The sequence below is a fragment of the Gymnogyps californianus genome, chromosome 4, assembly GCF_018139145.2.
Source record: "Gymnogyps californianus isolate 813 chromosome 4, ASM1813914v2, whole genome shotgun sequence".
Lineage (NCBI taxonomy): Eukaryota > Metazoa > Chordata > Aves > Accipitriformes > Cathartidae > Gymnogyps > Gymnogyps californianus.
Window position 1 is genome coordinate 58,896,025 of NC_059474.1, and position 25,322 is coordinate 58,921,346.

General features: G+C 38.1%; 1 protein-coding gene across 1 annotated transcript in view; it reads right to left on the reverse strand.

Moving 5' to 3' along the window:
- The window catches only part of COL25A1 (collagen type XXV alpha 1 chain), a 325,074-nt gene that overhangs the window by 8,919 nt on the left and 290,833 nt on the right, over positions 1–25,322 (reverse strand). Inside the window, exons 24-38 of the mRNA XM_050896370.1 lie at positions 24,543–24,587; positions 23,914–23,991; positions 20,819–20,842; positions 19,314–19,358; positions 17,655–17,699; positions 17,269–17,349; positions 16,461–16,523; positions 14,675–14,725; positions 14,287–14,313; positions 12,082–12,162; positions 10,115–10,150; positions 9,167–9,220; positions 3,885–3,938; positions 2,011–2,037; positions 1,222–1,275 (exon numbers count right to left, since the gene is read on the reverse strand). Of these exons, the coding sequence (XP_050752327.1) occupies positions 1,222–1,275; positions 2,011–2,037; positions 3,885–3,938; positions 9,167–9,220; positions 10,115–10,150; positions 12,082–12,162; positions 14,287–14,313; positions 14,675–14,725; positions 16,461–16,523; positions 17,269–17,349; positions 17,655–17,699; positions 19,314–19,358; positions 20,819–20,842; positions 23,914–23,991; positions 24,543–24,587 (765 nt within the window). The remainder of the gene's footprint in view (positions 1–1,221; positions 1,276–2,010; positions 2,038–3,884; positions 3,939–9,166; positions 9,221–10,114; positions 10,151–12,081; positions 12,163–14,286; positions 14,314–14,674; positions 14,726–16,460; positions 16,524–17,268; positions 17,350–17,654; positions 17,700–19,313; positions 19,359–20,818; positions 20,843–23,913; positions 23,992–24,542; positions 24,588–25,322) is intronic.

Below are 25,322 nucleotides of genomic sequence, written 5' to 3' on the forward strand. Positions count from 1 at the left end.
TCTATCAGAGCTGGCAGTTATCAGTTACACCTTTCTACTGATAACTGCTCTCAAAAAGAAAAGCTGTTCGCTTGTGACAGACAGACCTGTAGTCTTTGACAGCAAGCAAGAGCTCACCATTCATTGTGATTACTCTGCCACGTCAGACACTGCCTTTATAATATTTATAGAGCACCTGCTTAAGCAAGCAGTTCTGCAAAATCAGCACTTCACCAGTGATCCCTGAGCTCAAAATAAGCAATATAACAAGGGACAGAAAGGAAGGATACATTTCATAGTACCCTTATCAAGGCATTCTTGGGAAGTGTTTTGCCTGACAGTATTAAGAAAAGGAGATGAACCCAAACACCCATGGTGACTTTTTAACCCTGCTTCTTGTTTAAGATACCCTGACGGGAAGTGGACCTAGTATAATCCTGTACATGTCAGCTAGGCAAAAATAGTTGTCTGAACTAGAAAAATCACCTGTTGTGTGTATGAACTTTTATATTAAGTGGCTCGGTGTGAGTGCTAAATCAGCAGTTTTAGCAACTGGGCTCTGTGTTGATTAGAAATAGGGAAGATTTGCTCATGAGCTTTCTCTGCATGCATTTAGTCCTAAATTGCTTTTTACTAAACATATTTCCAAGTCACTGTGTCTGGACAGTGAAAACGAAGTTAGGCTGTTTCTGTTAACTTCACTGTCTAGTTGCTTTAATAGAATGGTAGAGTATATGGTTTAATTTCAATCCACAAGTATCACAAAGTACTTAATTGTAAATAAGGCATTGCCAAAAATAAAAATTGAAACAGTTCCTGTCCTTATCCATTTGGTGCGGGATAGGTAGTGTGTACAGGCATGGTACACTAGGATCAACAGTTATACTGCAAATACTGCCAAGGAACAGAGCTGGGGTTTTCAGTATAAAATTACCACCACAATTACACATTTCAGTGACGTCTGCATTAAAAATTTCAGGCTGACAAGGATTTTCAACAAGTGTAGGATGAATTGGAGAAAATGAGCCTAAAAACAAGCTGTGCTTTGGGACATGTTGATATTACTAGTTCTGTGCATAAATTTTTGTGGTTTTTCATGATTTTGCATAGCATGTATCTGTGACCTGCCTTTTGGCACACAGTAAAAACAAAGATAAGTTTTAATGGGACAATTTATAGCATAAAGACAGCAGAACTGACTAGGCTGAGGAATCAAGCAACAGTCAATAACACTGTGGTCACCTTTTCGCCCTTTTCTCCTATATCACCCTTTTCTCCTCGAGGACCAGGGAAACCCTATAAAAACAAAATGGACAAAGATAGGTCGACTTTTATTCACATGCAGGGTAAGCTTTCAAATACTCTTGGAGAACATACAATGATGATTTCACTACATGCTTTGTATGTATATGTGTGTTATGTGTGCACGCATGCGCACAAGAGCATGTGAGACAAGTAAGTCATAGTGTTTGGTAGAGTCATTTTGCTAGCATTGGAAAGAAATCATATCACTCAAAATGACAATAGTCCATGCTATGTAGCATATGTACATTCTGGAAAAGACTCCTCCAAGTTAGGGATTTCCGTGTAGGACTAGAGGAAAAGGCTTTCAGTAAGTCTTTTTAGCATGCCAAAGAAAGAGCCTGTATTTTGAAATGTATCCCTTACAGGTTATGGAATTATTCTCTTTAATTAGGATAAATTTACTTAACCAGATGTTAGTGACTCCTTGTTCTTCTATGACTGAGTCACAAGTCTGAATATTTTCTTACCAAGGGCAGTTTTTCAGCCTATTGACTTCCAAAGGACCAATTACTTGTATTACTAAGCACTATATCTGTCAATAAGGGCTGTATATTGCATACTCTTTGTCCTCTTTATCATAGAGGAAGAGCAAATGCAGCATTTAGCACACTCTCTGTATACACTGCATGCACACTAAATGGAAACAAAGGTGTTACACTCAGTAAGCTATTTCTTGAAAGACGCTTACCTACCATTAAGAGTGTATTGGTCATACATATTACTTACATCAAGGCCAGGCTCGCCATCTTTGCCCTGCCAAAGAACCATATAAACTACATTAGTGTCCCTAAGCTGCGATACCAACGGCCGCCTTGATGCCCGACTTCTGCGCTCCCTCTACACAGCGGTACCCCACGTTGCTAAGGCTGTACACCCAGCATTGCCATTAGTGAAGGACATTTCTGTCAGTGTTTAACATTTCCAGGAACTGATAACTTGACTGTAAAATTTTGCTTGACTGTAAAATTTTGTTTGTACGCAGATTCCAGGAGCAAGCTAAAAATACAGAAAAGCCTATCATTTTTCATTTTTAGTTCACAGGAAGGGGAAACAGAAATTGGATTTTTTTTTTATTTAACTCACAAAAGTGACCCTCAGATAAACATGCACTGCAAGCTAATTTAACACTCCATGGAGCCTGAAAACTGTCTGTAGTCATTGACTCATGAGCCAATTAAATGGAACCAATTAAACCATGAGTCTGTATTCCAGCTTAAATTAATTAATCAAACAGATTAGACTGGAGAGGATATGGAAATGTCACAAGTCTCTTGCAAAGGCTGGTTGTGCGTGGCCAAGCACATTTACATGGCTTTTCTTGTGTCAAAGTACAGAACAGACATGTGTATATGTACACACCTGACCCAGTCATCAGCAAAGTAAACAGAGAAGTCAACTGATTTTATTGGGGCTATCCTTGTGTCCTGGTTTTGGCTGGGAGAGAGTTAATTTTCTTCTTAGTAGCTGGTACAGTGCTGTGTTTTGGATTTAGTGTGAGAATAATGTTGATAACACACTGATGTTTTAGTTGTTGCTAAGTAGCGCTTATCTTAAGCCAAGGACTTTTCAGTTTCCCATGCTCTGCCAGCAAGCAGGTGTGCAAGAAGCTGGGAGGGAGCATAGCCGGGGCAGCTGACCTGAACTAGCCAAAGGGGTATTCCATGCCATAGAATGTCATGCTCAGTATATAAACAGGGGGGAGTTGGCTGGGAGGGGTGGCTCACTGCTCTGGCATCAGTCAGCAGGTGGTGAGCAATTGCATTGTGCATCACTTGTCTTTTCTTGGGTGTTATTTCTCTCTTGTTTTTGTTATATTCCTCTTCATTACAATTATTATTATATTTTTTCTTATTCTTAGTTAGTAGTGTATTTTATTTTACTTTAGTTATTAAACTGTTCTTATCTCAACCCACGAGTTTTACTTTTTATTCCCAATCCTCCTCCCCATCCCACTGGGAGGGGGAAGGGTGAGCAGCTGCGTGGTGCTTAGTTGCTGGCTGGGATTAAACCACGACACCTCATTAGGCCAAAGGAAGTTCTCACTCATACTTTAGAAACAGATAATATCATTTAAATGGTTGATTTAAAGCATATCATCTCCACCTATGAATGATCAACAATGAACTTCTCAAATTGCTTCTGAGCACACGGCACGGAAGTGAAAACAAAACTGGTCTCTAAAGTGTCAAACAAAACAAAAATATAATAGTGAAGTAGCCTTGCAGCATGAAAATCCAAGCAGCTTACTGACATTACGAAAATCACAGCTTTCCACAGTTCATCCTGAACTCCTGCCACTCCCGCATGGTCCCCAGACAGCTGATGGCCACAGGCTGCAGAAACAGGAGCACTTGCATTCTGGATTTCCCCTCTCTTGCTGGTTCATGTCAGGTCCGTTTCATCACTTTTGCATGATCATGTACATGGGTAGGAATCTAAGTCTGCGATACAGACCAGTGACCTTGCACTGTCAGGGATTATTATCTATCTTTGCCTTTTCCAAATAAGTGTATTGCTAGGTGAAAGGCAGTCATAAAGCACACAAAATTTAATCAAGGAGTGATGAAAAGCGCAATGTGTACAAACTATGTGCAACTTACAGGCAAGCCGTATGGTCCTCTGGGTCCAGGGTCACCTACAGTTCCCTTTTCACCCTAAGAAAAGATTACAGAACAAGCAAACAAAACCATTATCTATCTTAGATAGAAATGATCTCTACCAAGTGCTTTAGGTTAAAGTTTAGGCATTCCTAAATCTTTTGAGTTAAAAATCCAAGCTCATTTATTTTTATTAAATGCTTAAGGGGGTGAAGAGAAGGTGTGTATTACTCACTAGAAAAAATGACTTTTCAGGCATATGATATTACATTTGTTTTTAAACCCATTAGTAACTGAAAATATTTTTCAAACTGAACTTGTACCACTTTCAATTTTAAGCTTGTAATAGCTGCAACATCGCGCTCAGTAAAAATCCAATGTTGTAATGAAAATTGAGGATATACAGCATCAAGGTCCAGCACAGCAGCTGAGATGCGACACAGTGACAAGCAAAAATAATGTGTCAATCAAAGCTTGTATTTAAGCAGGCAATGCTATTAACAGTGACATTGTGAAGATTATCCCATGCACTGTACTGTGTTGCTAATTGCTCTATTGGATTCTAGATTAGTGATGTAAATACCCTGGTTTATTAAAAACAAAACTGTATTAATGTGCAAGACAAACAAGTACAGAGATTACTCCAGAAGTTTGATCTCATTCTGCACTAAAATCCATGGAAAAATTACCAGTTTCCAGAGGGATGCTACCAAAATCATCTTGCAAGCTTAATATAAAGCAAACTTTTCCAAATGAAATGACATTTCAAGGCGACAAATTTCAGGCTGACAGTAGTAATCATGTTTGCTCTCCAATTGTTTTTCATCAAGACTGATATGGAGTTAAACTTCCTGAGTCAGCCAACATTAGCCCATGTAACTGCGAGCACAGCCCTCTGTGAGCTTGTTAGGGAGCAGGGCTGGTAAGCAGGTGCGGGCAGCAGTCTTGTTTCAGACTGTGGTGCTGTTTCTTCTGAATAAAATCCAGCAGAAAAGCCATACTCTCTTGAGAGAACTAAGCTGCTCAAAGTGTTGACGAGATTAAAAAAAAAAAGTCCTGACCGCCTCCTCCAGTTTTCAAAGCTGCTACTCTGGATTTGTAACGTGGGGTTATTTAGATCCCTTCTTCACCTCCTTTCCTTAACATAACCTAATGCAAGGCTTCGTGCAAGGCTCCTGGCATACAAAAGTGCTGTGTTTCATCCTAGCAACTGCTGCACTTAAGCTCTTCAGATAATTCTGTGTACAAGAGCCTCTAAAAATCTGGGTTATTTACTACTCGTTATTAATTCATTACTCTATTATTAAAAGCACAAGACCAAGATGTAGATGTGTGCCTAATTAATAGTGGTGATCATCAGCACAGCCAAGTCCCTCAGCGCAGCTCTGAAAATGGCCTGCTAAGTCTCAATTTTATTGACTGGATAATATAAAAAAGCAGGCACCAGAATAAACTGAGTCTGAATCTGTTGTTCAATAGTCACAGCTGTAAGGAGTTTGTCAGAATAACTGACGTTTGATCTGTTTTAGATACTTCATATTTTTACATAGGTGAACACTGTCTATACTCACTTTAGTGGTGATTAGATGTGTAATGTCTGATCCTTCTGGATTCTGTTAATCTCCAGCCATTTCTGAGCAGCGCTTAGACTGGATGCCCTTGCAGAACAATAGGAGGTATTGGGAAGTAACAGCTGATTTTCAAAACAGTAAATCCCTTGCAGCTTTAAAACTTTCTGCTGAGAAGAAACTAATGTGCTGACCTATGTAGATAACAGCTACAAAACTGTTTGATCAATACTTGAAATATGCCAAGACTAGTTAAGTATCTTTTTTTAAAAATCTTCAACAGCAAAGACGACTGTATAAAGTCCTCTCAAGATAGGCCTATAACGTTGCTAAACATATGGTAGACATAAAGATGCTGAATGTATCAGTCTAGGAAATAATCTCATCTGTTATGTAAGAATATATTTAGAGAAATGTATCTCACAATTTTTTGCCTCCAATATAAAGCACATGCTGAAATGTGTTTGGAATATCAGATGAGGTCCTGTATGTTTATCGATTATATAAGATTGATGAACTGTCATGGGCATACTGCCCTCAGCCATCACGATAAAGCATTTCCTTCAGGGAAACAGACATTCGCAAACTTAAAGAAGGCTTTTAATATCTTTTTGTAAGACAATTCATCAGTGCCCAAAGAACAGAAACCATAGCCTTTGTTTTTGCCTCCTATTTCACTTCAGTTTCCTGAATCATGGGTGAATATGAACTACCATTTGCATGAATAAAGTTGCATAGTTGGTGTCTCCATTAAGATTGATATGGAGATTTCGTAACACTGCCATGGTGACAAACATTTTAACCAAACTAAAGAGAATGCACTTTTCCTCCCAGTACAGAACGCGTGTAGTGATGACAGTGTTGCACAGGCTACACATGTAAGAGCCAAAACCAAGCTCAAAACCAGGTCTTTGCCGTCAAGGCAAGAGTTTCAGGAAATTAGCATTTCATTAATTTTGTCTTTCAGCTTCTTTTAGACAGACAAGAATTTGGATACGCATTATGCCTGTCATTACCCTTCAGGATTACATGTCCCCTTTCACTAGTAGTAGTTCAAGATGTTTATCTGTTTACGTGTTTTTTCTCAAGACAATATATAAGTGAGATTAATAGGTACGCAGCCAGATTCAGAGGCCTATTATGATCAACTCCTCCATTTAATGAAGATGGTCTCAGTAAAAGCTCTCTAAGCACCTAGCAAAATGGTATTTTCCATAGCTGAAGAATTTATTAAGGACTGCAAGACTTTAGCCTAATAAATTATATTAATTCACACTATTAATTTCCATTTCTGTTTCTACTAAAAGAAGTGCACAAAAACACAGTATTGGAATGTTCACCAGTATCATACTTCAGGAAGTGTTAAATCCTATGTTAGCTTTTAATAATCAATGAACAGCTTAAAGTTTAGAGAGAAAATGACATGGTTAAGCTCACACAGTGAGTTAATAGCACATTTGTTCTAAAATTCATGTTTTCCTATTTTCTAGTGACATGCACTATTTTCCTAGTCTACTTTCTCACCATCTAAATAAGTTTTGTATAAAGACTGTCTGATGTTTTCTATTTTAATTAAATAGCTAAATTGGAAACAAACCAACCAACCCTAATTTGCACAACAGTCCATTCTACCTAAGAAGAGTAATTCAGCATTGCCTCAAATGCAGCCTAGGCAACAATGAATCCATGATTTCTACAGAAGAAATCACTAGGCTTCAGTTCGATTATACTTGCTTTCCTTAACTTTTAAGGAGACATAAATATATAGTGACCAGCATTTTACATTTATTCTCTTAAAGTGAGATTGTCTTTCCAAATTTTAAATAACGTGGATTTAAGAATGTGGTTATGTTTCACGTTAGGAATCCCTAGTGTCCTTCTAGGTTAACGTTGGCCCAAGGTTTTTCTTATCAGTATGGACAAAATGTGATCCTGTCCAGTGATAGTGAGTGGTGGCACTATGCACCATTTTTAATTAAAAGGCAAAGTCTGAAATCTGCAGGCAAAAATGTTTTCCTCCTGCTTTCACATAAACAAGTTCAACAGTTGCAAATGCAAGTTGTAAAACTGCATTAAAAACACATGATTTGTTATTTGGATAATGAGACCTATATCAGTGCCAGGCACCTGTTAGACAACTATGCTATGAACAACTTCTCCTCCCAAACAGTATTGAATAATTAAATGAACAATTACAGCAATAACCTTGCTAGTTGATTGCTTGGAAAAAAACACTTCCATCTTTCTTGTGAACTTCCTCTCTTTCATTTAGCTACACAGAAAATGGTGGATGTGCAGGAATTTCTTGCACACCTTAGTTTCTATATTTTTGCAAATCTGTCCCTCTGTGCTCATGCAATTATTGAACCGATTTACATCACAGCAGTTCCTATCCCCTTTGTAACTACTACTTGTCAACAGCCATGGTAGAGCTGATTCTAGATCCAGCTGTATGACTTATTATGAGCTTGGATACTTTCGTAAGATAAAACAATTATACTTATCTTCCATACATTAGAAGAATAGTTTATATTATAGCACATTGTTTTTGAAAGAAGTTTCAACCGGTAGTACATACGCATATCCTTCAGGATAAAAGCTCATAATGCAAAAATAAAATGTACAGTATTTATATATGCTTCTACATGTATATCTCATCTAAATTATTTCCTGAAGTTCAGAAAATTATGTTCAAATATCTTTTCACAGAGTTGATAGAAAAAAAAAAGTTATGTCCTAGTTGAAAAAAAAGACTTGAATCTGTAATCCTCTAGGAAAAAAATAAAAATACTCAAGTCCTTCAGACAGTTAACTAGCCTGAGTGGTAACTACAGTCTACTGTTCCTATTTTGGACTGCGCTGCATGTCTTGTATCTATGTCTCAACACACAGCTCTGTAAAAATGAATCATCAAGTCACGCATACCTTTCTCAGATGTACTGCTGTTAAAGCTAACTGGACCTGTGCCATATGGCTGCGTCCTTAATACAGCAAGTCTGAAATCATTTTAGCACAGCTGTTTTGTTAAAGTGAGAAATGCAAAGAGACAAAATTCTGGGCTGGCAACTCCTTGGAGGTTTTAGTTAGTATAAGGTATCATCTTTTGTTTTGTTTTACAAGTTGGTGGTTGTATTGTTAAAGATGACAGGCTCACAGTTAAAGATTAAGGTCCCTATCCTTTTTCCATTGGATAAAATTTACTGTGAATATTTCAAATGAAATAGGAGGGCTCCTATCTTCTAAGCTTAAAAAAAAGGAAGAAAAGTTTAAATTTTATAGAGGTTAGAGAATTTTTTCAAGATAAAACATTTAAGTGCAAAGAGGTGAGAAATACTTATTTTTTTGCCATTGCATATGTATATAATCAGATCACACTATCTTCATTTGTCCTACTTTGTTCTCTCAATCCATTTACACAAAATAATGAAACCAGCCAAAATTATGTTCTGTGTAGCACCGTGAACTTGAAAATCCTGTAAGTTTCTTACTGATTACATCATTACAAAATACCAGCTCCTCTGACGTTAATGAGTTACAAAATCCTTAAACAGATAAATGTGTGTGTAACTAGAATGCATGTACAGTTCTGGGCTGATCCTTAAACAGATGAGATACTGTTATGTTTAGTAACATCTAGGCACACTATAAGTAGCCATATGACATTTTGCCATTGTGGCAGTCGCTTTGTAAAGAGAAGCACACAAAACATATACTTACTCTGTCTCCTTTAGGACCTGCAGGGCCATGGGGACCAGCTGGGCCATCTACACCCTATGAAAGGAAACAAAGAGGGTAAGAGAGAGGTCTTGTTCTTACAAGTTTTTAGTTCTAATAGCTGTCTTCTAGCCAAGAACTAACATGGAATCAGACTTCACTGGTTGAAAATTCAGACTTAGTTGTGATGGAACCTGGCCAAACAAATCCATTTGGCTTTCAAAACTCCACCTATAAGGTCTCCTATTGTGAGGTAACCCATCTTTATTCTAGTTGGATTTTACTTTGTCTATGGAAGTCATAAGATTTACAAAGATTTTAAATTTATTGAAAGAAATTTTGCCAGGAAAAATGGAAGGGTCAGACAAAGATTTTTTTTTTTTTTTTTTTAAAAAACATCGATTATTTTTTAAATTGAAATGTCCACCTGTAAGGTAGACTTACCTGTTGCAGTGATCAATGGGAATCTTCCAGAAGCCTTCAAATACATAACTCTACTCCTCTTTCACTTTATCCATTTCTTTATCATTATAAAAAGCAAACTATTTAACATTTATGTTTAATATGAGAATGCCTGCGGCAGAACCCCAGGGTGTCTGCATCCATTTCACTGATTCCATATTAGCATTGGACAAGTATGTTTTCCTGTGTAAACTAAATCCCTAACCTTACTCGGGAAAATAATCACCCCAACCAAGGCAGTTGTCCAACCAAAAATCAAAACCAAACTGCCTTTTTAAGATTCAGAGCTCCTTCTACAGAGAATTACATTCTCCTTCCCACACACATTGCCCTAAGGGTCTGCTCGAAGCCCCCTCTTATACAGCATGGAAAATGCCTGCGGCGTTTGGCCTTCCTTCCTCTGTGCAGTGTGTGAGCGCGGCCGGCAGAGCCGCTGGAAAGCACACGGACTCGGTAACGAAGAGCAACACAGAAAGACGAGGGACTCACCCGGGGTCCTGGCTTTCCGTCTAAGCCAGATGCTCCCTGTGTGGTTAGGTGGAAGCATGGATGATGGGTACAACACGAATGACAAGAACGTGAGATTAGTAAGTGGTGCTGATGAATAAACATAATTCAAATGTACAGTACAAGTTGTGACAGGGTTCTGGAATGGGTATCACATTACTACAGCATGTTAGTTAAAAATTCACATAAAACATCAAGAGCCTGATTCTGTTCTCACATTAGTGTAACATCACTGACCCACCCCTGCCTTCACGTCACAGTATGTTAGACCAGAATAATGTCAAGCTGTAGGAGTGCTACAAACACCAGATGTTAGGGTGTTTTTGAGCCTTAACACGCAAATATTTACTTTGTAATTTACTTGCATGCTTTCTAATTTGCAAACAACGACAATATTGAATACTATACTACACAAAGAAAGAAAAGTGTATGTTAAGCGTGATAGGAAGCATTTAAGTGCAAGAATACTGCATTATGCAGCCAACAAAATCTGGATCCTGACTACAATGGCCTCATTCATTGCCAAGAGCCCGGGGGACAATCACATTTCCTGTTTTCCCAATATACTCCCAGTTCAGAGCACAGTCAAGGGCTGGAAGTGGGTAGCACCCGGCACTTCGGGCTATTTGCTTCAGCATCCTTGGGGACGGGATGACCTCTGGTGGATTTTATGCGAATAACAGAGCAGCAGCGAAAGATCTGCTCGCCTGTCCCAGCACTGCTGGCAGTAATGCTGGGGCTAGGGGGACCAAAACTATTTGGGACATAGGGAATAATCTGGGCCAAAAAAACCCCCAAAACAACAACAACAACAACAAAAAACCAAACCTCATTAACGGTGAAAATGAGCCATTTTTAGAAAGTCAAACACTTGGACTTTGCTCCTTAAAATGACATTTAGAAAAAGTAGTAAGCAGGAGCAAGACAAGGTCTATATAAATTTGAAAAACTAATGGTATGTTTTGCTCTGGGTTAGAACAAACGTTTCTGGCAGAACCAAAACTTTCTTATTCCTTTTAGCCATTTTCAGGGGGTTGACTCAGACCTCCAAAGCTCCCTCTCTACATAGCTGTAACTGTCAACTTGAAAATGATCTTTTTTTTTCAAAATAAATTAAAATTCTCAGTGAAGCTGACCTTGTCCAGAGGCCCTGAACATAATTCTTGAAAATATTAATCAGAGGGGTTTGAGTTCCTTTGGGTCAACTAGGTCTTTTTCCTCCATTTTACTATTAACAATGTAATTACATGGACTAGTCCTCACATTTAAAAAAAAAAAAAAAAGGCAAAATGAACTTTTTGTGAGGAAAAAATAAAACTAACTTTTCAGAGTGCTTTCAAACACACAAAGTATTTTCTCTTTTGTCAACCTAAATTTTAAGAATCATAATGTTTCCACATGAAAATTTATTTTTAAGGTCCTTCATTTCTTTCGAAGATAAAATTTATGCCAAACACTCAGAATGGAAATTTTCTAAAGAACAAGGCAAAAGTAACAATCCACCATCCCTAATGAATGAGCAAAAAAATAAAATTCCCTAAACCAATTTTTAACTTTCCTCAGTTAGACCTCTCCATTTTAACTGCAGAAGTGCAAACAGAGGAAGAATAACTGAAGAGATGGGGGGGAAAGGAAGATTTCTTTTTTAACGCAAACACCATACAACACTTAAATAACAATATGACTAATGTAATGGGGGTGATGGCATCCTTATGACACTTAACACTTTCAACTGACACATAACAAAAAAAACCTGACAGCACTGGGTGTTACAGGATGTTACTTTGGACGATAGCACAGATTTGGGGTAAAACAAAACAAGACTGATGCTCTGCTCTAACATGGTATATTCTATGTATGCTGTTGAGTAAACCAGAGTTGTTCATCAGGAGTAGAAAGAGAAGTTTGTGATTTGCACTGAGATTGAACAGTTGGGGTTTTTTACTTACTGGAAGACCAAGGGGCCCTCTGTCACCCTTTTGACCTGGTTCACCCTTCAATCCTTTAAGACCATTTAACCCTGGTTCACCCTAAATGTAAAAGTATAAATGCCAAATTTTTGGTGCTATAACGGGTGTTTAAGCTGGGATAGAAGAAGCCAGTCTCAGAAATGGCTGCAAATTCCAGTTTGAAACAAGAACACAAATTCAACCTTCTCAGCTTACTGGCAATTTACATACTGATATAGTACTGGGCAAAAGCACTTGGGAGGTGTCTGCTGGAGATTTAAAATCTGTGTGAAAAAAACGACAGGAAACTTATGAGTAACAGATTCTTTTGAATCTTTTCCTAATAATTATCACTATAGTTAGATGGTTTGAATTATGGGTGAGTTTCAGGGGTTTTTGGAATTTCCTCAAATCCCATAAACCACCCTATGCAGATAATTCAAACTGAAAGAAAACTTTCAGAAAAATAAGCCTCGAAACTGCAGGTTTCTACAGTGGGATCTCCTGAAAAGTACATTTTGTAAGGAAGCAATATTTTTTCCTTATGGCAAACTGGAATTTGCAGCAAAATCTTACATAAAGATATTTTAAACCTTTAAGCATACGTAATTAAACAGTAACAAATTAAAAGAAGCAGTATAGGTTATACAATGCCAAGCTATTTGGGAGGTCCATAGTTTCTGTGTTCATTAACTGTGTTAAACAGTGTAAGAAATGGCACTTGTCTTGTTGTGATTGTTAAATTAGGTATAGGCTACTACATTAAACATCACTAAGAGGATAATGGTGAGCTTGGAGCTGCCAATAAATCATTCTCGCATCATGAAAAACTACCTCAGCTTGAGGGCTGCCCAGTCAAAAAGAGTACTGACCACACCTGCCTCTTTTGGGAAACAGAAATATGTGGGTATTTCATCCAGGCCACTCCCCATGGCCTTGTTCCTAGGTTTCCCTTTGATGTATTATGTTACCTTATATCATATTCATATTTTTTAAAAAAAATCTCAATAGAATCTAGTCTGCTGCTTTAAGTAACTCCAGACATCATCTGCCTGCTTTGCACCCTGCCTAAGTAGCCATTTCTTCATTCTTCTTCTATTTGACTCGATGTGACTTTCAGAGCAGTAGCACTGAAAACGCTGAAGTTTTGGAAACAGACCTGAGAAATCTCACAAAAGCCTGAGTCTCAGGCCAAAAGCCTGAGGTAAGGCAGGGCTGGTGCTAAGATGGAACAGACTTGACTTCAAAAAATGATTTATGACTCAGGCTGCTTGCGCCAAGGTAACACAAACAGTCTCATAACGAGTCAAACCTGTGATTTTCTGTCTCACACCTTAAAAAAAAAAAACAAAAAAAACCCAAAAACTAAACAAAAAACTCTCCTCCTCTTACTTATTTTTTGAGAAAGGTGCATATGATTAGGGAGCAATAGTGATTAAAATGATCATGCCTGACAACACCATTGGCCCTAATGAATGCTATGCTATAGTGTCACACTGAATTTTAGTTTACTGGTGATTACTGAATTAAAGCACAAATTAAAATATTCCAACTCTGCCAAAGCCCCCTTCCCCCCTCTCTGAGCTGTTTTCATGGGCTTAGAGAGGCCCTGCAGTGGATCTTCATGTACTATGCTGTGGAAAATGTTGAAATAATATTGCAGACCTGCCTGATCAGTGATTCCAGGTTGGAAAACATGAAAATACACACATGACTTTGCGACAGGGAATTTGCATAATGTGTGAAGGAGCTGGTCAGCAAAGTACATGGCACCTAAGAAGGTGGAAGGTCATTCATACTGGAAGAAGTAGGAGATGCAAGAGAGCATAAATGAAGAAGAGTTTATCTGACTCCATTTCCTGAGCGCACAACAGGCTCCTATGTTCAAAAGTAATTCCAATTGCAAGTGCAAAGGTAACTTGCCCACCAACAGGAAACTAAATAATTTAGTGCCACATCACAAACATTAATACAAAAAATGGATTCAGCCAATGCTCAGGAAAAATACTATTCAGAAATAATCACAGAAAATTTAAAAAGCTTTTAAGCTATCTGTTAATATTAAAATCTGCTTTAAGGTTTAAGAATATCAGAAACATTTATTAAATGAGACATAAGACAAAACATAGCTGCATGCATTAAAGAACAAAGCATGACACTTCGCAGAATCAAGAACATGACTATTCAAGACAGCCATTAATTTACCTTTGGGCCAGGCAGTCCATGAGGTCCCTGGAAATAAAGATACCATTTTTCATTACGAAAATATGCCACAAATTTTTAAGAGTTTGTTGCTTTATAGGGGTGCAAGTTGCACCTGTATGTCTGTCCTCACAAATGAAATGCAGCTGCCAATAAAGCAACTGTAAACACCTGATTCAGAGAACGAACCAGACCACTAGCACGTTAACACTAACACAGGCAGGTGCAATTTGTTTCTCTACTTCCTATGAATTTTAAGACATGTAGAAAAGGTCCTAAATTAAGTCCCTCTCTAATGGTCACATACTCTCATAGCACTTCTGTTAAGCAGGCATTAAAATGACAAGAGGGCTTAAGCCCTTCCTAGCCCGGCTCTTCCTCCCAAGCTTACCATAGGGCCTGGAGGACCATGTGGCCCTGGTTGTCCAGGTGGTCCTATCATCTACAGATAAAAAACAATGGCATTAAATCATGCAGAGTAAATAACTCCCTCACAAATACCAAAACTCAGACTGACCCTTCTTCTGTTGGCAAGCACTTACAGACATAGCAATGCAACCGTGCACATTGACAGCATATCTAGAAAGGGTTTTAGGAATGGGAACTATTTTGATTTGAAAGACAGGGTACCTGAAGTGTAGATTTGCCTGTGCCATATGGCAATGTGCCTGTCTCCTGATTCTTACTCCTAGGGTGTAAGATACACTTTAAGACAGTCTGGGGAAAAAAAATCTCTCTAAAACAAACAGTACTGAGCAGAGATGCTTGAACCTTTAATATTTTGTGGTATGTGCCCCTTAGTTGTCTCTGTACTACATGATCTACAGAAACGGAAGATGATGATGTGTGATTTTATTCCTCCCCAATACTGATGAATGGAAAAGATACTAAATTCAAGCTAGGGTTTGGCATATTTTCAAAATAGCCCTTTGTCTCTCCTATGTCATTTAGCCCACTTGTACCAAGAATTCCCTAAAGTCATTAAAAAAGGTAATCACGTTGCTCAGCTTTTAGCGCATGCATATTCTGTGCTGGTTTTCTGTGTTCCTAACAAATCCATGAAGAAAATTTCATGATAATATTTACAGTTTAATATCACCTCTCTTCATGGGTTTAATCCCAAAGGGCTGTTATCGTAACCTGCAAGGTGGCAGCAGGGATGCTAAATCAGGTCTCCAGACTTACGTGCAACCCCTCTGCTACACTAGCCGTTGGTGATGGCAATAGTGGCAAAAAAATGAGCTTTGAAATGTAAGACAGAGCTTCCACTGTCTGTGAAATCTCCTGAAAACTGAAAGCCTTATTTCAAGTGAAAACAAGCAGAACAAGATGAATGAGTTAGTGAATTAATTGTAACAAATTAATTTTCATTTCAGAGAAAGACACTTGGAGATACAGGGTGCCTAGCGTGTCCTGCAATGGCAGAGGGTAGCCTCTTTGGCTCCTCAGAGCTATGGCTCCAAATACCCAGGGCATGTCACCACTGACAAGGTAGTGGTAGTTAACTTCTGCTCTGAGGTTTCCTAACTTGCTGTGCTCTGATAATGTTAATCACCCATATCATAAAGGTATTGTGTGGGGAGGTTTTTTTGTTTGTTTTGGGTTTGTTTGTTTGTTTGTTTGTTTTTAAATGCCTTTACAATGCTTTGAAAAATCAGGAGAATGTCTGGTCTCGTAAAACTAGTCTCTGTCCTGGGTCACATGTCACTGTTCCTGACATCGCTGAAGGCAGTCTAGCCTGGTTCTCACGGGACTTCCTGAGATCCCCAGAATACAAGGTGTTTTGAGAGATTTGTTGTTGTTTTGGGTTTTTTTTCCCCCATCAGTTTTATCTCTTTATTTTATCTTGCAAAGCGTTTATCCTTTGATTCATTACAGAGCCAGAAGGATTTCAGTGAAGTGAGCAGGACTGTTGTTCATAGTGAGAGAACAGAACAGAACGGGATTATATCTTTAGAATTTCTTAAACAGTATTTAGCTCTATGATCAGAAGTCCGTTCATTCTCAAAAGGGCAAATAATTATTCAAAGAAGAAAAAAATTTGGAAAGTTCAAGTGTAGGAACCATCAAGGATGTCAGGAAAGATCAGTCATGAATATGAAGTATTGTTCAGAATCAAAAGCTGGGGAACCATTGCTGGACTACTATGTTCACTGCAACACCACACTGAGACTTACTGAAGGACCTTGGGCACCAGGCAAACCAACATCTCCTTTTTCACCTTTCATACCATTGGCTCCCTACAAAATCATTACAAAACAGCATTTATAAACAGCTTTAATCTTATTAGCAATCAATCTAGAAATGATAATATTTACTTGCAAATAATGATAAGTTTTTTAAAAGGCTAATACAGCACACATATAATGGAATTCCTTTTTTTAAAATTTTGGTGTTACTTTATTATTAACTGTTAACAAATGTAAAGGTATGCTTTTATATTGTCAGCTATCAATTGTGGCATGATATTTAGGACAAGTCCTTAAGCTGGCACTCCATTCATGATATATTGTACCACGGATACATTTTTGGAATTGTTTCTGTTTTTACTGAGAAATTTCATTTGTACATATATATGTATATAGGAATAGGAAGAATGCATCTCATAAATATTGATGCATTTTCTCTGCCTCCTCAATCTAAGTGGTCAGAAATTCCTGACAAGTGTTCAAACATAGCTGCTTTCTCCTACAAGCTACACTTGCCCAAGTTGTGCTATACATTGCAAGAGAGGTACAAATGTGATCAGCATGTCAACTAATCTCACTTTTCCCAAAGCAATATTTTGTTTGACCGTAAGTGGAATGAAAAGTTCTGACAATCTTACACCTCCTCCTGGATTAGCTGCAAAACAATCTCAGAATTTTCCTTCCCTGTGCTTTCTGTCCCATTTGCAATTTATCAGCACTGTTGGAAATTCCTGATAGCGGAAGAGAGAAAAAATACAAGTATTTTAGCTAAAATTAATTAATTTTTCATACTCACTGGCAGGCCAGGCAGTCCAATTCCTCCCTTTTCTCCAGGCATTCCAGGATCACCGGTATCTCCTTTTGAGCCTTTAGGACCCTAAAATATGTACTTATTCAGCAAGCCACATGTGAAAAACCAGAGACACCAACAGAATTCTAGCGTTGATCCTAATAAGCAGAATAAGTCATGCTTTGGATTGACCTTTGTTATTAATATGTAGAAATGTAGCCATTATTAGACTGCAGAGTAGGCAGCAACACAATAATGATCTTAATTACTATCATTATATTATTATTTAGATCATGAAAGATAAGCTACAACTTGAGATCACAGAAATAATCTCCTGAAATAACCTATGGTTGCTCATATGATCTTCACTACACGATTTACGCATAATGTACCTGCTCCCCATCAACTCCTGGAGTGCCTGGGGATCCTGGTTCACCCTGCAAAAGATAAGATGGAATTGGATTATCCCAATTGTCCCAGACATTAGAGGAAAGAGGCAGAGAAATTACCATAATTAACAAGAACAAATGGTTCTTGTTAAGCAGAGAATATTCTGTCAAAAAGAACAGCATATATATAATACCCGTATGCAACATACTGAATAAATAGCCCTGCTGATGAGGCCATTACACAAACTTTGGGTTGTATAAAGGCCAGACAAGTGCATAAAAGGAAAAGAAAAAGAAGAAACCTCAGAAGCCTGGTGAAAAGACCCCGGTCCAATGGAAACTTTGTCAGTTACTGGAATAACTGACTGGAATGGCTCTCGATACATGTAGGGTAGACAGAGACTTCATGTTTTCTTTCCCTGGCTAATATAAATCACCCAGTGAAGGAGTTCACATTCGCAACATTGCCCTATGACCGGTTCCTGAATAGCATTCTCCAAGGGACCAAGTCACATTGATGGGTAGAGACAAAGATATTGGAAACAAACTCCTGTAAGGTTGAATTCTGCTTTACGTCATGAATTTTGAATGAGAACGCTCACCCATATGAAGGAACACAACCTCTTCCACACTCCAACTCCTCTGTGTTTTACAACATACTCCAGGCTGCAGAAATGCTGGGTAGATCCTAATGCAGAAAGCCATTTCTGCACACTTAACTGTGTATTCCATTATCAGTTTTCACATAGAAGAATTAACCTGGTTTCTCATAATTTCTCGAAACAATTAACATGTGTAATGTGATGTGTTTCCATATGATACCTTGTATGAAGCCTAAAATTGAAATGTCTAATATTGTTATTGAAGAAACATGTATTTACTCTTGGAAGAGCTTAGAGTCACTGATAGAAAACACGATATATCTAGTATTTAAGAAATAGGAGAATTATCTCAACTGATTTAAAACCAATTTAAGGAGGGTCCACTAACTGCAAAACTTTTTTTTAAGTATAGGCAAATTTATTATTTAAATTTTATGGAACAGTGCAGCATCTGGTATTGATTGTGTCTGTGTGGGCTGCTCACTAACAGTTCTGGTACTACGCATAGCACCAGCCAGGTGGGATTAGCAGGCTTGGGTTTGCAGCCAGGCTCCTGCCCACATGTGCATGTTTTAATTTTTACTGACATTAGAAAATACTGCGCTTATTTGGGTGGGCACCACTGTAATATAAAAGCTGCATTCACATGCACTTATACTGTGGCCAGTGGTGCCTTGCACACAGTTTTGCCTACCTCATTCCCACCCAGCCAGAAGTGATGCATAGGAGCCACTGTCTGGTTGTGCGGCTACTTTGCAAAGTCCTGAGGAACAGCCTCAGTGCAGATCCACGGGGGAGACGCTTCTGCCCTGTTTCAGTACTAATTAATTTTGCTGGTTCTCAGCTGAGCACCTCTGTGTGGCAACTAAACAAAGCACCTATTCTGGAAAGCTACATTTCAAAAGGCTAGGATGCAAAGTTTGAAACATGCCATGTTTGGTAAAGTTACAGTTAAATATGCTGTACAAGAGAGCTCCATGTACCTGTGTGCACACATCAGTTAAAAACCCAGAAAATACCTCCACCCTTAAGATACAACGGGTAAAAGAAGGAAGATCACCTTTGGCCCTTGCAGCCCTTGGGGTCCCGGTGGTCCTGGTGGCCCCTAAACAGAAACATACAAACCTCTCAGCTTTTAAATAAATTCCTGCAGGACTTGCCATGTAAACACAGGCTGGATGTTAATATAGCTACTGTAACAAAACGGGTTAGATTTTTAACACAAGGGGAACCGAGACCAGATATGGACAAGTTGTTAATCTATGACAACTCTCAACAACCAGAAGGGTACCACAAAAAACAATGTTAAAATAACAGTACAGCTCATATTTTATAATAAAGTCCTGCTGCTCCTGTTGATGAAATGGCAAAGCTCCTTTTAATGGCAGTGACACCAAAACTCACCTCAGCCACATTTGCCAGCCCTCACATCCTGATCCAAAACAATCCAAGGTCAGGAGAAATCTCCAATTGATTGCAAAGAGGATTCTGCTAAAAGATGCTAAGTGCATTTGGAGATACCCAGTGCTTTGTGAAATTGCCATGGAATAAGTTGTAACTATTTCTTTCATTTCTACGTCAGGCTGTGGACACAGTGTCATGTATAAAATATTGGTTTGGACAGTGCACAGTGGGGATGCTTTTAAAAAAAAAAACACCCACATTTAAAAATCCCCTCCATTAATATAAAGAGAGCATTTCTAAAGACAGGAAAATAGGACTAACAGCAATCTTGCAGAGAAGAACTTGAAACAAAAAGAAGAATAAAATAATTTGTTTATACTAAGTCTGCAGCTTTAAGGGAAGGCTGAACCTGCAGTACTATAAGCATCTCCTAGCTGGTGTCAGTGTTCTCAGAAATTGTGTCTGGCCTGATGTGCCTAAACTTCCCACAGAAACTGGCTGGAGTAAGAGCACTGGAGTGTTCAGTCATCTACGCATTTTGGGGAGAGGTGCTAGAAAATTTATCTTTATTTCTGAGATCTGTTAAGATGGGACAAGATAATTCCTCATACTTGGGCTTTCTACTTAGCTTTACTTATTTATAGTTAACTGAGACAGGCCTTTTTTCAAAACATAATTACTTTGCATCTGGTCTGAAAACTCCCAAATGAAGTTTCTTCACAAGCCAATTTGAAAGAACTGAATTTCTGCCCTGAAAGCAAGGTTGAGAACAGAAAATTGTTTGGTATTCAAATCCTGCTTCATGTTTTCGCTCTACTCCCATGTAGACACACACAGATGGGAACATATACCAAAAATTCCAAAGCAGCTATCTGCCTAGATGTGTACCTATAGAAATACTGAGTTCTGTATTTTCCCGGTCTTTTAAGTGAACTGAAGTTTTGCCATTAATTCAGCAGGAGCAGAACTGGTTCCATTGTTGAATGGCTTTCAACAATGGGTTCTCCGTTATGGGAACACCAAGCAAACAAATAAATACATGTGATGATGAACCAGGTTGACATCCAACGAAGCCATGTCCTGAACTAGCAGAATTGTGAACATGCTACAGTGCAAAGGAGAAGTTCTACAACACACAGTAAGTCATGCAATAGGAATTACCGTGACAGTCAGAGTGGCAATCCTCTGTTGGCAAAATGTATTAACAAGAGACACCATTACCAGAACTGAACAAGGATATAAATTATTCTGCTTGCTACAATTATCATCTCCACAAAACCTATGCTGCATCTGGGAGACACCATGCCTCCAAAAAATAAGAGTAAAAACCATGTTATTTTAACTCCCAGTGTTGTACTAGCTGCTTGGCTTCTATGGGAATCAAGATTTTCCATAGGTGAAGACTGCAGGTTGTCATACAATTTAAGAGGTCAAACAAATGATGACTAAATAGCAAAATCATAGCAAAGTCTTCCAAAAGTTTTGGGTTTTTTTTTAACATTTTAAGAAAACAAGATGAGTTGGTGTCTTAAGTTGACTAAAGGACTTGTCCTATGTTTTGCAATCTCTGCAGGTTTTTTACCAACATTTATTTAATAAATACAATTCTCCCAGAGTGGAGATATAACATTGATTTTCATTTAGAAATGCAGATATACAAAAAGGTTAAGTTCTAAATCCAAAACTGCTGGTCCACAAACTCAGCTATATGTACTAGAATTCTGCTTTAAAAGTTTGGAAAGACAAAAGACATTTTCATCATGAAAGGAGGCAAAATATCTTGACCTGCCACTATTTTTTTGCCAAAGAAGAACCTAAAAGCAAATGAAAAAGTGTTTAAAAGTAATTTAAATGCTTGTCTATATTCTTAAACAGAGTAAAACCCCCAAATACTGCTGCTTGCACATGCTTTCCTATTGCCTGTGAAGAACCTACTGGCCTACATGGAACAAGAAATATTTAGCTTTTCTAATTGTTTTCCTATGTGCAAACAAAGGTTTGCAAATATTCTGTTTTAAGCTTTAAAAGAATCATCTTTTGCTAGTGCAACAGTACATACTGTTATCAAAAATCTGGAACCTGCTCAATACAAAGTACTTGAAAAAAAGTTCTCCAACACATGGCTTTAATATGTTAGTGTGGTTTGTATCTTAACATATTAATGGAAATATATCAAGAAGTTTAAAAATACTGAAAAATTCAGTCTATCTAGATATGAAAACCTAAAATAACCATTGCAAATTAATGTTTGCACATTCACACTAATGGGTTCCTTTTCAGCAGCATATTCAGATTTTAATATCTGATCTTGTAGTTCCTGCAAAGGTTAAACTTTTGCAGCTACTGCCTTTTGCCTTAGGAAATTCTGCAGAATAGGTCTGAAGAGCAATTTTGATAGAGACATGAATTTTGCATCTGGTCCTCTAAGTGAAAGCCACATACACTCAGCAGGGGTCTTGCTTGAACTATGATGATAATTTTAGGATCGCAATTTTCAGTGCTGGTGGACGAAGACATCTTACTCTCCACTGACACATGAGATTGAGTAGGAGGCACAAGGCAAAGGAACGAAATTGTTCTGAAGCTTCTAGACTGCTTGATGATTTATTACTAAATTCTAAAAAAAACAGACAGGCAGCCCATATCTTGTAAACTCTTGTCAACTTCTTAAATCAGCAGGCCAAATTCTGTGCAAGTTCACAGCTCAGTGCTGAGCACTGAAAGTTCTCATTTGCTTCTATGGAAGAGCTGCAAATCTCAGAGCCCCTAAGAATCTGGCACCAGGAGACTTAGGAATGGGTGCTTGCCATCTGAAAGGACTGAGCTGGATTTGGCAAGGATATTTTCGACTGATCCTATATAATCTTACTTACACCATCCTTGCACAACCATTCCCATTAATATCAATTATTTGTTGCCCTGGATCAGAAGGTGAGGACATTTGAAATGATTTACAATGGGATAAGGGCCTCCTCATATGTTTCAACCACTGCAATAGGCTTTAGTCCCTTTTTAAGACTTCTTTATGTGCTGCAGCTTTTCTGAGCAAGCTTGAAAGTAACCTTGATGCCAAAGTTAAGATACAAAGACAGAATACAAGAGATACAGGGGCTAAAGCCCCTGGTAAATCTGTATCTGGTAATATGCAACATTAATTTCAGGCTACTTTAAATCACTCTCTGAGTTAGCTGCTTAAAAGACTGGAAGTTGTGTGTTTGAATTCCCTTAAAAGTAAGCAAAATGAAACAGATATAACGCAGGGCCTCACAACATACCTATGTAGAATTCCCCATAGACACCACTCACATTGAAAGAGTGGACTTAGCCTTAACGACATACAGGCTTTTAGGTTTTAGTAAAGGCAGTGAGATTTTTTTATTTTTCAAAAGAGTCTTGAAAACCAAATGACTGGCCAGACATCTATCCACTCCCACGGAGTAAATGCAAGAAAAAAAGTTCAGCGGCTTCAGTGAGAAAATGGTCAGATGCACAATGAGCCAAATTCCGTCTTCAGTTGCACATAAGCAAGCCATTCACTTTGGTGGAGTTATACTGCACAGAATTTGCATCTGAGTATACTGCAATGTAAATCACCTTGACTGCAATGACATATGTCACCTTGGTACTTTGCTTTCATGCAAACACTCATTCATTCTTTTTGTAACCCTACTTTAATCCTCCACACTTTTCTGCACACCAGTCAAAATAAGTTTTCTGGAAATGAATAAGTGGGAAGACTGGTGCCTGGTCTATTTAACATACTCAAGTTGCTGATTGAATCCACAGCTTGCTAATGGAACCACGTTACATGGTTTCCAAATCTCAAATATTCTGCTCTTTGCATTTTATAGGAAGAGGAGGAGGAAAAGGAAGAAAAAAAGAAATGTCAATATTATACTATGTGAACTGAAAAGCAGACACTTCTGTTGAACCTATGTATGTGGTTTATTACATGAATTCAGCACTAAGCACCAGAGCCAGCAATGAATCAGCTTTATCCTCATTAGATGATGTCAATATTCTCCAGGGGAAATGAAACTAATTCACTCAGCTAAATTGTATCAAGGAAACAGTTTGTCTAACACCAAACAGAAAACCTGGTTTCCAAATATAGAAAGAGATTCCTGATTAATAAGCTCAGCAAATCTTTGCACACCAAATGTTTTCAAGGCCTACACAGAAGAGAAATACAATGCTGTCAAACTGTTTTTTCCCAGACCAGGCTAAGCCACTCCAGCCTTGTTATGTTTGCATACCTGCAGAGCTTCATGGATATTGCCATTATAATCAATTATCTCTGTTGCACCTTGATCACCCTTCTGTCCAGGTGGTCCCTGTAATACATTTTCCAGAAAAATTTTGAGACACCTGCCAAAGACTATTCTAGATGCTTAACTACTGACACATGCTTTGACTTGATTGTGTGGTATTGGAATCTTGTGGTACTTACAATATATTACTACAAAGCACAAAAGTTAGCATTAAACTAAAGATTGTTTTTAAAGGAAAATAATTTTTTTTAAAAAGATAAATATAAACAAGCAAGTCAGTACACGGTGACTTGTGCTGCAGTGGGAAAGCAAACATCTGAAACCTCTGAGGTCAAATATTTAAGCAGTTCCTATACTCTAGTTCTGTATTGGCTGTGAACAATCTCAGAACATCTAGCATATAACATCCTGCCCATGAACTGTGAACAGGAGACTGCTTCAGACAGTAGCAAGGGCTGTTATTCATATTAAAGGCCAGTTAGCAACACACGTTCCACCAGAGTCAAGTGCCCAATTTCACCCGTTTAACTGGAGCTGCTGCTACAATTTCAATTCATAGTATGCACTGAATCTAAGAGTACAGAACAAACAGCTGAAATGAGAAGCAGACTTACCCGTGGACCTGCAGATCCTGTGTCACCTCTGTCACCTGTATCACCCTATGTAAAAATGATATTTGAAAACAGATATGCCATTTGACAATATATCACGTAGTGCTTCCCTTTTAAATATGTTTACCTTAAATGAACCAGTTTAAAAGGCCTCTCATCATAAACAGAATGTGGATCTTAATTAAAGGAAAAAAATCCTTCAAAATCTATGTAGTGGCAGGGTTGGCAATGATGCATTTGGTTCTGTGTGAATTGTTACAGAGTGCTGTATTGGTTTGGAATAAGAAATCCCAAAGAACTAATAAAAGACAGATTACTAATTAAGTAATATGTATAACTTCCCTATTCTTAATGGCACTATTATCAAAAGCTTTAAGAGAAAGCTAGAGAAATGAAATCACTCAGTCTGAAAACACTCAACAACTTCTTCAAAGGTGTGTTTCAAAGTGTATAAACTTTTCTTTCTGTGATCATGACTCCACTAACTTTCTGAACTTCCCTGCTCCAAGTCGTTGCCTCCCCTGCAAACAGAACATTACTGTCAGCATTAGAGTTCCTTTACTCCCTTACTGTGACAGGTTTAAGAACTTTACCATCTTCCACACAGCTTTTTCTCCCTGGCTATTAGTAAGATGTTTCAAGCGATGGAGGGAATTTCAAACATGTATGCATTCATAACCCAACATCCAGTGACTATGATTCATTTCATTTCATTTCATAGTCACTTTCATAGCAAGATCTTATATTATTATATTACTCACAATTAATTTGGGTAAGAACTGC